This window comes from Engraulis encrasicolus, chromosome 1 (assembly GCF_034702125.1).
Source record: "Engraulis encrasicolus isolate BLACKSEA-1 chromosome 1, IST_EnEncr_1.0, whole genome shotgun sequence".
Lineage (NCBI taxonomy): Eukaryota > Metazoa > Chordata > Actinopteri > Clupeiformes > Engraulidae > Engraulis > Engraulis encrasicolus.
In genome coordinates, this window is record NC_085857.1 from 14,172,975 (window position 1) to 14,187,974 (window position 15,000).

The following is a 15,000-nucleotide window of genomic DNA, read 5'->3' on the forward strand; positions in this document are numbered from 1 at the left end:
TAAATGCAGTCTAACGGAATGCGAAATGAACCAACAGTAACCAATGATAATAATTGGTTAAGACTCATGATTGGCAAATTAACAAGCTTACGTCAACTCTGGGAACTTTTTGTTTCACATTAATTCTAAATTCATCTCGGGTTTAATTTCAGAATTGACCTTTCCGACCACTTTGTTGAAGTAGAACCAAGGAATACATTAGCATAGGTATATAACATTTCTTGTCACCTTGGAAACAGAGTCCCCCTTTTCACTTGCTCACCACACAGATTTGATTAAAATAAATAAGACGGTTGGATGGATGTGGTAACCCCAATGTTTACATTATCCCCAGCAGATTGATATTTATTTTAGCTCATTTGAGGGAATTACAGTTTTCTATTACGTTGCGCCCTCTGCACTGATATCTGTGTATGTTAGCTCATTATGGATCAGGCTATCTCATCTCATCTTCTATCGTCACCTCTTTATCCACTGGGGGAGTTAATGTCATTCACCTCAGTCACATTACTTTCAAAAGCGCCTGGAATGGTTGCTTCAGCGCTCATGGAGTGGCACAGAATCTTATTTTATTCATTCATCACTTATTTCCTGCTTCTGTCACACTGTCGTGTATCTTGATTTTTTTTCCCTCAGTCCACGTAGATGTCAGTTGTTTATTTTTTCCCTCTTTTCTCCCCTCCTATTCATTCATCAGTTACTTCCCACTTCCTTTCACACGGTAATCTGGACAGGATAGGGCGGACCGGACCGGAGCGAGGCTTACTTGCTGTACTCTACCCCTCTTCCTCTTCCTCTTGTTTTTATTTGTTCATCAGGCATTTCCTTCCTTGTCACATTAATGTGTCTGAATTTTGACTGTAACACTGACACTATGTAGTGCATCAAGAGTAGGGCCTATTTCTCCTCAGGGGACTTCTACGTACTTATGTACTCTGTTCTTCGCCTCTAATTTTTCCTTTATTTAGTCATCCATCAGTCATCTTCCCTCTCTGTTATATTCATACAACTGACTTGCTCTACTCCTCTTCCTCTTCCTTGTTTTTCATTTATTCGTCAGGCATTTCCTTCTTTGTCACATTCGTATGTCTGAATTTGCCTGTAATACTACGTACGGAGTGCATCACACCAGTAGGGGGGATTTTACTTTTATTTTCTATTCTTCCTCTATTCTTTTCCATGTTTTATTCATTCATTCATTCATTCATTCATTCATTCATTCATTCATTCATTCATTCCGTTATGTTCCCACTCCGTCACATTCATACATCTGAATCGGGCAGCAAACTTGGTAGGAAGGGGCGGATCGGAGCTTAGCTTGTTACTCTTCCTCGAGGCCTACCGCACTACTCCTGTCTTCTATTTTATTCTTTTTCTTCCTCCTTGTCCTTATTCAATCATCACTTATTTCCCTCTATCTCATTGTCACATGTTATATCTCGCTGTAATTGACACTATGATGACACGTACTGGGGGATTTTCGCTACTCCTATTGTTCCGCAGGGCCTGCTCGTACTCCTGCTCGATTCTGTTCTTATCTTCTTCTCTTCATTTTTGTCCTTTTTTGCTGAGTTCAGTCATCAATTATATGCTTCTATCCCTGTCACCCATCTGCCTCAGCCTGAATCTGCCTGTAATCTCGACACAGACAGTGACTTCCTGCTTCTTCTCCTCATCCGTGTCCTCGCATTCCAAGTGACACGCGTGCTAACGTGGCGTAGCGAGTGGCTGAGCAAAGCGGAGCGATGACAACGTTATTCAGTACATTCATATCAGTTATTTTCTTTTTCACATTCACATGTCTGAATAGGCCCGTAATTTTGACACTGTGGCGGGGCGCACCGGCGTTGACGTCCTTCTTCTCTTCTGCATCCCCCGAGCGTTCCTACTCCTCCTCCTCCTCCTCCTCACTTTCTGAGCACTAATGCGGCGCGGCGACTGACTTAGCAGAGCAGCAGCGGCGATGACACTGTTACTGCCGAACATCTCCCCCTCTTAGTCAGACTCAATAATTCATCGAGCGGGCCCACGGTAATCGTGTGTGTGTGTGTGAGTGGGGTGTGTGTGTATGTAAGTATATCTGCCTGTGTGCGTGTGTGTAGGTGTGCTGTGCTGTGGGCACCGATATTGGCGGCTAGCAGATGACTGCGTCATTAGCTGTTAAAGTCTAGTGGAGTCGAGTTGAGAGCTTTAGGCCCACGGTGGCGGTAGCGGGGGCCGTACCGTGCGATGAGGAGTAGAGCAGAGATGCGTGTGTGTGTGTGTGTGTGTGTGTGTGTGTGTGTGTGTGTGTGTGTGTGTGTGTGTCTGTGTGTCTGTGTCTGTGTGTGTCTGTGTCTGTGTCTGTATATATGAGAGACTTTTAGGCTGTGATGACTGCGGTGAGTGTATTGTGCCGTGCTGTGCCATGTGGTGAGGAGTGGATCGTGTGTGTGTGTGTGTGTGTGTGTGTGTGTGTGTGTGTGTGTGTGTGTGTGTGAAAGTGCATGTGTGTGACTACGTGTGAGGCTCTCGTTTTAACCATGGTGGTGGTTACACGGCAAGAGACTGCTGGCACTGTGGGCTGTCAGATGGGTCTGTGTGTGTGTGTGTGTGTGTGTGTGTGTGTGTGTGTGTGTGTGTGTGTGTGTGTGTGTGTGTGTGTGTGTGTGTGTGTGTGTGTGTGTGTGTGTGTGTGTGTGTGTGTGTGTGTGTGTGTGTGTGTGTGTGTGTGTGTGTGTGTGTGTGTGTGTGTGTGTGTGTGTGTGTGTGTGTGTGTGTGTGACTACTCACTCCGCCATGATGCAGAGTGTTCAGCTCTCCTCTCTTATGCAAGTGTCAGGGCCTCCTGGGGGAACTGTCAGGCTGTTTTATTTCTCCTCTTTTTGAACCCTGATCTTCTCTTCTCTCCTCTTCTCTGTACTCTTCTCTCCTCATCTCTCCTCTTCTCCCAGGCCGGCACCCTCAAGGTTTTGTTAGCTATTTTTGCTATATTTTTTGCGGGGGTTGGTGGGTGGGGCCTCCATAGGATCTAGGGATGCAAATTATCGATTAATTCATTAATCATTAATTGATAGCCTTATCGATCGACTTACGATTAATTGATAAGCGGCATTTCCCCCCGAAATCTCAATGTTTCTCGAAAAAAACCTAAATATTTTAATTAAAAATTGAGATAATATACCACATTTTAATTAATTCTAATTCCAATTATTTAATCCAAAGGTGATTTAAATATTCCCACTACTCACACCCCTCTTCACACACACTCTTCACATGCCCATTTCACCTGGGTCTCTTGTCAGTTGAATTGTCGATTAATTGCAATTAATGTTTTTTTAATCGATTAATGCATTGATTGATTAAAGTCGATTAATCGATTAATCATTTGCATCCCTAATAGGATCGCTTCTGCTACCCATCACCCGCACTGCTCTCCATCGTCAACAGCACACAGTGCCTCTTATTTTACTTTCATCTTTCTTTTCTTCCTTTCTTTTGTCACTAACTATCTATTACCATCCATAACTATCAATTAACACTAACTATCCATTCTATATCAATCCACAACTGACTACTGTATTTTGTCTACCCCCTCTCTCCCCCCCACAGCTTACCACATTGACGTAGGGCTGGACATTATGACGATATATGTGACCTTTCTCCTATATCGTGATAGTAATTTTATCAGTCTTAAACAATTGAATATCATTTAATTATATGTTGTCACAATACACACTATACGTTCATGTAACTGTAGAAATAAGAATAAATCCATTTTAAAGAAAGGTTGTTTTGCGACATGAAAAAATAAAGAGCAAATAAAGAGAATAACTGAAAACGTATGTAAGCCCTACATTAACGCGTCTTGTTCTCTCTCCCCCCCTACAGCTGACCACCCTGCGAGGCGGCATCCTGGAGGATGCGGTGCCCTCCACGGCCAAGCACGGCACCAACCGCGGCCTGCCCCTGAAGGAGGTGCTGGAGTACGTGGTGCCCGAGCTCAACACCCCCTGCCTGCGCCTGGCACACAGCTCGCCCAAGGTGCCCGACCAGCTGCTCAAGCTGGACCAGCAAGGGGTGAGTACTATACTCTACCATGATGTGCACACTAAAGACAGGCATTAAATTACATGTAGCCAGTGGTGTAGTCACGTAGATTGCAGGTATACGCAGTATACCCAATGTCTAATATGACCATGCCATCACAATAATGGCTTTTTAACTTCTTCAAAAGGAGAGTGCCCTGGATTTCCTTCAGTGTTGCATCTACAGGCATTACATTACTTTGCATTACATTACATGTAGCTGATGTTTTTCTCCAAAACCACCTACAGATATTACAGGGTATTGCGGGGATAGGTCCCTTGCTCAAGGGCACCTCAGCCACGGGGTGAAGGAAGGGATTGGTAAGGGTGGGGATTGAACATGCAACCCTGCGATCTACAAACCCACCCTCAAACCATTACACCACGGCCCGGCATGTGCAGGGACACATGTATTCGTACACACATGCCCGCGGTCCACTCACGCTAACAGTCATATGGACAAGCACACAGACAATCACACACAAGCAAATAATGAAAGTGCTCTACAGCAATGTCAAAGTCAATGTTGTTGGTTTTCCCAAAAGTCAGTCAATAATCGTCAATAATATCGCTGACTACTGTACCCTACCAGCTTTCTCGCAACCCACTACCTCTACCCCTTGCCTGTGGAAAAGTTGGTCGTACATGTTGTACTGCACATTTTTTTGCGATAAAAAGTCTGGGCTGCTTTTTATCACGAGCACTCGTTCTCCATTAATTATATCAGTTTCAGATTTCAGTCAGCAGGAGAATAAGGATTAGAGTGGAAAGAGGAGTCGGTGGCCAAGAGATAAAGTGAGAGGGGAGAAAGGAGAGCCGGAGAAGGAGATTTGGGAGGGAGAGGGAGAGGGGGGGGGGACAGGGAGAGAGAGAGAGAGAGAGACAGAGAGGAAGAGGGAGAGAGAGAGAGAGAGAGGAAGAGGGAGAGAGAGAGAGAGGGAGAGAGAGAGGGAGGGAGGGAGGGAGGGAGAGAGAGAGAGAGGGAGAGAGAGAGAGAGAGAGAGAGAGAGAGAGACAGAGAGAGAGAGAGAGAGAGAGAGAGAGAGAGAGAGAGAGAGAGAGAGAGAGAGGGATAGCAGAGATAAGGATATTAGAGAAAAGAAAGAATAACAGAGAGAGAGACCCATAAAGATACAGTAACAGTCGAAGAGTAGCTGGGCCAAGAGATAAAGTGAAAATGAAAGAGCCAGAATAAACAGGTCAGTGGTTCAGGACTTCACGATATTTATTTCCATTGCACAGTTTCCTATAAAACAAAACCGGTTGCCACCAGGTCGCTAAAGGTGTGAAGATAAATCTTAATAGAGATGCCATGCTAGACAAGTTGAAACTGCATTAATCAGTTAAGTCAATACTGTCTTTGGAAGTCGTTCTTTGGTCATAGATTCCTGACCTGACAAGATGAAACCTGTTAACAGTAGGCCTACATCAGCCAACACAGCAATTGAAAACGCATGTAGGTGTGTGATGGGAGGGTTGTTTTTTTTATCATGTGGGCATCTTGCGACACCAATAGGGTATCCAATTCTGATGCCATTGCAACACCCTTTACCCAATACTGACTAGTCAGGTGATATCTCGGCTCACCTTGTCAGAGCAAGCCATCAACCAGCTTGAATGGTGGTTTGAGTGTGCCTTGGCTAGAAGCAGAGTGTGCATCCCAATATGTGACCTTGCCTCCTCCACTTGTGCTTGTCTCCTCGTCCCGCCTCCTGGCCCCTCCTCCGTGGGGAAAACGATAAAGTTTCCCACCTGTCAGCCTCGCCACAACAACTTTTGAGGGACTTTTTTTCATTCACCATCCCAATTGCAAATCAGAAAAAGACTTTACAATTGAGCTTTTGCAAGATATTGAAATATAATGCTGTTTTCAGTGATGTCATCATGACGAGAAGCAAGTGGAGGAGGCAAGTGGAGGAGGCAAGGTCGCATATTAAAACGCACTCCGTGTGAATTTTGGGATAGACTGATGGAGCAATTCATCAATACCCAGATGTTCTTGACACGCTGCCCTATTGTGCAAAGCAGAAGGTGATTAAGTATAACCATCCAGTTTGACCACCATTTATAAGCACCCTACAGTAAATCAGATGAATAAGATCAATAATCGATTAAATGGTCTTGTCGGATGAAATATAGTCTTGAAAAGCTGTCTTATAATACTTTTTAAAAAAAAACTTTGATAAGTTCAATTGTTTGGGATGAGAGAAAAAAAACGTGCTCAGGAATTGCAGCCTTTTTGAAATAGATAATTAGTTATCTTGACCCTCTTCTGATCCACACATGTGGTGTTATAAAAGTGCCTTTGGTTGAATGAACGAATGAATGCAGATCTTCAAGAGAGTCCCACTGGCACTCACAACTTCACACAACAACAAACCCAGTTTTCTTTTCTTTTTTTCTTGCAACTGTAGACAGACGTGCAGTGGCTTGCTAGAATTCAATTAGCACCAAGCGCAACACCTCTTCATGACGCCATGCAACGCCTGTCTTCACATCAGACATGTGTTGTGGAGTCAGTTTGACCCCCAGGCAGAGAGAGAGAGAGAGAGAGACAAGGAGAGAGAGAGAGAGAGAGAGAGAGAGAGAGAGAGAAGAGAGAGAGAGAGAGAGACAAGGAGAACGATAGAAGAGCAGAAAGAGAGTAAAGAAAAGGAAAGCGGGGGGATTCTATTCTAGAACAGAAGAATTCCATGGGGCATGTTGAGAGAGAGGCAGACCAGAAGAAGAACATCTGAGAGAGGACAGGAAACAGTTGGTGAGAAATCTGTGAAGATTCTCATTAATGCAGGCCATGATGGTCAAACTACCAAAGTTGTAAACTACTCCTATGCCGTGCTACTTGGGTAGCTCTATTAACCATCGAGTGAAGAAGACAAGGCCTAGAAGATGGTGTGAATGTGTAGATATTAACTCATTAATGCAGGTCATAGTGGTCAAACTACCAAAGTTGTAAACTACTCCAATGCTGTCCTACTTGCATAGCTCCATTGAACATCAGGTGAGAATAACAGAGTAATTCCATGGGGCATATGTATTAGGTTCATTATGTCTAACTGTTTAACTTAAACACTTAGGGTTTTCTTTTGCCTTAAGACATGTAAAAGTGTTTATCTTTTACCTGACATGTTTCGACGGTGTTACTTCCGTCTTCATCAGAGGGTCACTGTGATGTTGATGAGTGACGTGGTAAAACAGCTAAAATACAACTTTTACATGTCTTAAGGCAAAAGAAAACCCTAAGTGTTTAGGTTCCATGGGGCATGTTGAGAGGAGGAACATCTGAAAGCAGTTGGTGAGAAATCTGTGAAGATTCTCATCAGTGCAGGTCATGACCAAAGTTGTAAACTACTCCTATGCCGTGCTACTTGGGTAGCTCTATTAACCATCGAGTGAAGAAGACAAGGCCTAGAGCAGTGGTTCCCAACCTATGGGTCGGGACCCAACCTATGGGTCACCAAAGATCCACAGTGGGTCGCGAAGCCCTCTTGATTTTAAGGGGTTTCATTTTAATACCATATATAGCCCATGTTGAATAAATGACAAAACATTTAAACTAATATATGCATAGAAGCAACAAAATGTAAGTGATACATTAAACAGTTATTCTATATTTGACTGAAGACAAATTGAGGAATAAAATGATAACTAATGAGTTTTCGCAGGAAACAGAGTATCATGTGACTCCCTCTCGTGCGGGCGCTCGCGCGATTGGGTCACCAAAGCTTACAATGGTAAAAATATGGGTCCCTGAACAAAAAAGGTTGAGAACCACTGGCCTAGAGGATGGTGTGAATGTGTAGATATTAACATTCTTATTAATGGAGGTCATGATGGTCATTCAAACTACCTAAGTTGTAAACTACTCCAATGCTGTGCTACTGTACTTGGGTAGCTCCATTTACCATCGGATGAGAAGACAAGACCTAGAACAGTGTTTCTCAAACTTTTTCAGACCTAAGACCACTTTGTCCCACCAAAAATGTGAAAAATGTAAAAAAAACTGAATTGACAGTTGACGGGTGCTAATTTGATTCTGCTTATTTCGATGCAGATCACTTCATTTTTATTCACATTTACAAGCCGGTCTTATTGTGGTGAATATGAGACTTAAGCTATGGTTAGCTTCGCAATAAAGCTACAAATATAGCCTACTGCTAGCTTGTCTTGGAAATGTAGAATTCCCCTCGCGGACCACCAGCGGTCCCCGGAAAACACTTTGAGAATCACAGGCCTAGAAGATGATGATTAGAGGAAGGAAGGAATGAAGGAAGGAAGAGAAAGGGTGATAGGATCACATAGCCAGACTATTGCTTATTTCCTCATACTCCTACTCCCACAACTCTCCAAAGAGAAGGCAAGAAGGCACAGGAAAAAATGAAAAGCAAGAAAGGAATAGATCCCACGTCTTTAACTCTCCCTAGCACTCCCTCAGGGCACGTCTGTTGATGGCAACACAAACCCCACTTGGTTTCTTTTACGCTGTCACACAAACTCATGATTGCACAGAGGTGTGTGTGTGTGTGTGTGTCTGTGTGTCTGTGTGTCTCTGTGTGTGTGTGTGTGTGTGTGTGTGTGTGTGTGTGTGTGTGTGTGTGTCTGTGTGTGTGTGTCTGTGTGTGTGTGTCTGTGTGTGTCTGTGTCTGTGTCTGTGTGTGTCTGTGTCTGTGTCTGTGTGTGTGTGTGTGTGTGTCTGTGTGTCTGTGTGTCTCTGTGTGTGTGTGTGTGTGTGTCTGTGTGTGTCTTTGTCTTGTCGGCTGCCCGTGAGCTTTGTAATTACTGAGCCGTAATCACTGGGACTTTGAAACCGGACCGACAATTAGGGCCACTTATATTCTTGGCTGACACCACTGCTGCTGTTACTGCTGCTGCTGCTGTTGCTGTTACTGCTGCTGCTGCTGAGACAGACAGTGACCATTCTGAAAAGAGAGAGAGAGAGAGAGAGAGAGAGAGAGAGAGAGAGAGAGAGAGAGAGAGAGAGAGAGAGAGAGAGCGAGAGAGAGAGCGAGAGAGAGAAGAGAGAGGAGAGAGAGAGAAGAGAGAGGCGAGAGAGATGAAGAGAGAGAAGAGAGAGGGAAAGATGGGCTCCCAGAGAGAGAGAGAGAGAGACCCAGACATGTTCTGAAAGACAAGACTAGACGAAGAGAGGAAGAGCGGGGGAAAAAATCTGATAAATGATGCTGATGACAAACGGATGTACACAGACACACACACAGACACACACACAGACACACACACAGACACACGCACAGACACACGCACAGACACACACACACACACACACACACACACGGCTCCGTGTGCCCTTCCTGCCCTCTGCTAAATTAACCTTGGAATAATATTTACAGAAATGTTGCCATGAAAACAAATAGAGAAGGCGTGCCTCCAAGTCCCAGGTGCAAGATGGTGATGATGGCAATCAAATATGTCCTCTGGGCCAAAGACGTTTTGCAATTAAATGCGAGAGCACTCCTAGATACAATGTGTGCGTTTTGATATGCAACCTTGCGTCCTCCACTTGTGCTGGTGGCCTCGTACCAGGAAGTCATATGTCATGATGACATCACGGACAAGTTCAACAGCATTATATTTCAATGTCCTGCTCAATTGTTAAGTTATTTTCTCATTTGCAAACAGAATGGTAAATGAAGAATAGTCCCCCAAATATTGTTGTGGCTAGGCTGACAGCGGGGAAACTTGATTGTTTTCTCCACGGAGGCGGGGCATCAGCAAAATGTGAGGCCACAAGCCCAAGTGGAGGACACAAGGTCGCATATTGGAATGCACCCACAGTATGTGCAGAATCACCATTTTGATGTATTATGTAAGGGCTTAGAATTAGGATTACTTTGTTAAAAAAGGAGTCCTGAACATGACTCGAAGCATTATTGTAATCGTTACAGTAACGCCTCTGGAGATGGGCTGAGCTCTTTTTTTTGTTATATTATTTAAAGACATGGATGCAAAATGCTCCTGGATATCTTCAAATCCGTATTGTTTTATTATTCAAGGACATGGCTTAAAGAATTGTGGATTGCAAATAAAATAGTGCTCCTAGAAATGCACAGAAGCTTTACTTCATGTATTATTTAATGGCATGGACATACCACAGAAAAAATAATCATGGCTTTCAGCATCATATCAACATTATATCAAAACATGCTATTGAGAGAAAATACTGAGGTCATTTTTGGTGCAAACACAAGATATTGACCTTATTAGGGCAATCTACATCAGGTGTACCAGGGGGTTAATGGATTAGTGGGTTAATGGATTAATGGATTTGGAATGGATTTTTTTCCCCCGTGCTGTAGCAATGGCAAATTATGCGAACCAATTTTACAATACTTTTTCATCCTTCCATGTTGGGTTCTAAAGGAAATAAGATATTCTCTCTACTGATGGACAACGTTATTGATAACATTTGTTGGTGACTCCTCAGTTTCAAACTCAAGACGTTTACGGTTTTAGCTTTTGTTTGACAGTACTGATGAAGTTGCCAAGAGTGTGGTGTCCTATTAAATGTGTGTGATACAAGAGCGTTCAAAGAATGCAATGTGGATTTGAGTTGAAAGTCCTCAAATTTTAGTATCTCTGCTATCGTTGGCTATGTTGGATAGTGATTGACAAGAGTGCAATGTCTCACCTTAAATGCAGATGGACAGTTGAAAATCCTTGAATTGGAGTGTCTTTGCTTTGGTTGAAAAGCATATGAAGGTGTCGTATAGGGATTTCAAGGTGTTAGCGGGTGTAATTTTCAGGCACAGCTATCTTTAGCTGACAAAGGAATTCCTCAGTGTCAGAGAGAGAAGCAATCTGTGAGGGCGTTAGGGGGGGAGGAAGGTGTGTGCGTGCGTGTGTGTGTGGATTTTAGAGGGAGAAAGTGCTTTCTTTTACTCCCCTCTCAAATACACACACACACATACACACACACACACACACACACACACACACACACACACACACGCACACGCACACATACACACACACATACACACACACTTCTTCCTGTCTTATCAGGGAATTAAATGAAAGTTGCCGGGGGAGCGAGGTACGGGAAGAGAGAGAGAGAGAGGACAGAGGCAGTGTTTCGTTTCATCGACCAGGGCCGGGGGTCTCAGATCACATCGACACCACTAAAAATATTTGCACACCTCAGGGCAAAGGCAGTGCACAGGGCGGGGGAGGTGCAGCGGTGTGTGTGCGTGTGCGTGTGCGTGTGCGTGTGCGTGCGTGTGCGTGCGTGTGTGTGCGTGTGCGTGTGCGTGTGTGTGTGTGTGTAACACTGTTTGTAATGATGACGAGTGTAAGGGGAGAGAGGGTTAGCTGAGATGCGATCGACACGAGCTGCATTACTTTATAATTGAAGAGCGGTGTAATCAGAGAAGCCCAGAGAGAGAGAGGAGAATGATAGAAGAGAAGAAAAAGAGAGAGAGAGAGAGAGGAGAATGATAGAAGAGCAGAAAAAGAGAGAGAGAGGAGAATGATAGAAGAGCGATAGAAGAGCAGAGAGAGAGAGAGAGAGAGAGAGAGAGAGAGAGAGGGAGAGAGAGAGAGAGAGAGAGAGAGAGAGAGAGAGAGGGAGAGAGGGAGAGAGAAGGAGAACGATAGAGGAGCAGAAAGAGAGTGAAAGGGGAGAGGAAAGGAAGAGAGAGAAAAAAGGAAGGGAAAGAGGAAGGCTCTCATAGGGCTCCCCGGGAGAGAGAGAGAGAGAGATTTTTTTATTATTATTTTACCCGTTTATTTTACTGCTGGAAAGAGTGATGAGGAGAAAGAGGGTAAAGGGAGGTGTAGAATGATGTCGTAATCACGTGGTTACGTCACGTACGTCAGTCAGCCTACGGACACGGACGCAAACTGCATGCCTGTAATGTTGTGGACTTAGTTAATAAAACTTCTGAAATGATACCTGCCTCTGTGCTATTCTACATGGTGTCAGAAGTGAAACGACTTAACGACCGTCCGTTTCTTACTCTACATAGTCAGGTTAAGTGTTTCAGTTAGATGCGTTCATATTAGTGTGCGACACAGCGAACATTAGCAAACATGGCTGATGGCTTCCGTCGTCCGGACCCGCTCGTATTTGACGACAAAATTGCCGATAACTGGAGAATATTCGAACAAGAATATGACATCTTCATTGCGGCTGCCCACAGTGACAAGCCCGACCGAACGAAAGCAAACATACTCCTCAATCTGGCAGGAAGTGAGGCTATCGAAAGGAAACGCACGTTCACTTATGCACCTGCTCAAGTAGATGGAGAGGGAGTCGAGATCCGCCCAGCAGAGTCCCGGGAGGATCCGGAGTGTTTGAAGCGGAAATTCAGATGCCTCTGCAGTCCACAGGCAAATATCACAATGGAGAGACACGCATTCAACACAAGGAACCAAAAAAACGGTGAGACCATAGAGGCTTATGTAAGCGCACTCCGAAACAAGGCTAAAACGTGTGACTTTGGAACTTTGCATGATAATTTAATTTGCGACCGGCTTGTTTGTGGCATTAGCTCAGATAGCGTGAGGAAGATACTGCTGAGAGAGTCTGATCTTACAATGTTGAAAGCTATCAAGATATGCCAAATCAATGAACAAACTGAACAGCATACTAAACTGCTTGCAACAACGCCACGCAGTTCAAGAAATGTGGATGCAATACGTCAGGACCGCAGAATGCAAAAGACAACTAGTAGTAGTAGCAAGCAATACAAAGACCATGCCAGAGTGCAAAACATAAACTGCACCAACTGTGGCCATGAACACCCTGCGAAAAAGGAACTTTGTTTGGCATATGGGAAGCAATGCAATTACTGCAAAAAGCTGAACCACTTCAAGAGTCACTGCAGGTGAGCAGCGAGAAACAAGCAGTACAAGTCAGTCAACCAAATAGCACATGCAGACTCAGACAGCAGCGGCAAGGACTGTGAATTGTTCGACATCGATGGGCTCTCACCAGGCGGAAATGAAGTAAACACGCTGTCTGATGATGGTGTAAAGGACGAAATACACTGCAACATAAAGGTCAATGGCAAGACGCTCAAACTGAAAGTAGACACTGGTGCAAAGTGTAATGTTCTCTCCCTGGATACATTGCTGTACTTGAAAAACACTGAAAAAATAAACAAAGACAACAAGGCGAGGCTCGTGGCCTATGGAGGCACAGTGATACACACTGAGGGGACTGTGTTGTTGAAGTGCCAGACAAGCGACCAAAGGTTCTACGACCTGCGTTTCCACGTGGTAAATGGTAAAGTGCAGCCTCTGCTAGGGCTGCCGGACTGCCTGAATATGGACCTCATGACCCTGGGAGACCAAGTTTTCCAGGTGAATGTAGCCGGGCAGAGCTCTTCTTAAAAGTGGTTCGACGACTATGCTTAGCTGTTCAATGACGAACTCGGCTCACTCCCAGTGACCTACCACATGAAACTGGACCAGGAAGTCACACCTGTCATTCGCCCACCTCGCCGCGTTCCAGTTGCAATGATGGACAAAGTGAAAGCAGAGCTGGAAAACATGGTGAAACAAGGAGTCATCACACCCATCTCAGAACCTACCGAATGGGTTTCCTCAATGGTGGCCACACACAAAAAAGACACTGACAAGATCCGCGTATGTATTGACCCAAGAGACCTAAATGAAGCATTAATGCGCCCCCACCATCCCATGCGCGCGGTTGAGGAAGTTGCCGCCCAAATGTCTGGCGCGTCAGTGTTTTCAGTGCTTGATGCCAAGAGCTCCTTTTGGCAAGTCAAACTGGACCAAGCATCGTCATTCCTCACCACTTTTGCCACTCCATTCGGGAGATATCGCTACCTGAGAATGCCGTATGGTCTCAACGCGGCGTCAGAGGTCTTTCAGAGATCCATGGAGCAAATATTTGCTGGCCTCCCATGTGCAATAATAGTTGATGACATCATCGTGGGAGGGCGAGACCTCCAAGAACATGATGAGAACCTAAAAAAAGTGCTTGACAGGGCACGCAAAGTGAGACTGAGGCTGAACCCCCAAAAATGCAGATTCCAAACTGAAGGAAGTCAGCTACGTTGGCCATATCTTCACTGAGCAGGGGTTGAAACCAGATCCAACAAAAATCCAGGCGATCACAGACATCCCTCCACCCCAGGATAAAGCCGCTCTGCAACGCTTCCTGGGTATGATAAATTATCTGGCCAAATTCATTCCAAACCACAGCAACATCGCAGCACCCCTCCACCAGCTCCTGCATAAGGACATAGCGTGGACCTGGACTGAACAACAACAAAAAGCATTCGACACTCTGAAACAGTTCGTGACATCACCTCCAGTGCTGCGTTACTATGACGTTCAAGCACCAGTCACTCTCACATGTGACGCTTCGCAGTATGGCCTTGGTGGTGCGTGCCTCCAGAATGGCAGTCCTGTTGCCTATGCCTCTCGCACGCTCACTGAAACAGAAAAAAAATATGCACAAATTGAAAAAGAGCTGCTCGCTGTCGTGTTTACCTGTTTCAAGTTTTACGACTACATATACGGAAAGCCAGTGACTGTGGAGACAGATCACCAGCCCCTGGTCTCTATCTTGAAAAAACCCCTTCACATGGCGCCTGCGCGTCTACAACGCATGATGCTGAAACTACACAAGTTCAACCTCACGCTGGTCTACAAGAAGGGAAAGGAACTGCACGTAGCAGACACACTATCACGTGCACCGAGGAACACCACAGCCTCACATGCCACCGAACTGGAGGATTTCGAGGTAATGACTGTGCAGCACATCTCATCCAGCCGTCTGGAAGAACTACGCACACACAGCAACAGACAGCTCCCTGCAGGCCCTGAGCAACATTATCAAGTATGGATGGGCAGATAGGTTGCATCAGGTACCAGACACAGTGAAAGATTTCTTCCCATTCTGAGATGAGCTAGAGTATGTATAGAAGATGGAATAATAATGAAA

The 15,000-nt window shown here is 44.8% G+C and overlaps 1 protein-coding gene across 2 annotated transcripts in view; it reads left to right on the forward strand.

Annotated features, from left to right (window-relative positions):
- LOC134448157 (signal-induced proliferation-associated 1-like protein 2) overlaps positions 1–15,000 on the forward strand; it is a 202,612-nt gene that overhangs the window by 15,796 nt on the left and 171,816 nt on the right. For both annotated transcript variants that reach the window (XM_063197918.1, XM_063197919.1), the window contains exon 7: positions 3,871–4,059. In XM_063197918.1, the coding sequence (XP_063053988.1) occupies positions 3,871–4,059 (189 nt within the window). The remainder of the gene's footprint in view (positions 1–3,870; positions 4,060–15,000) is intronic.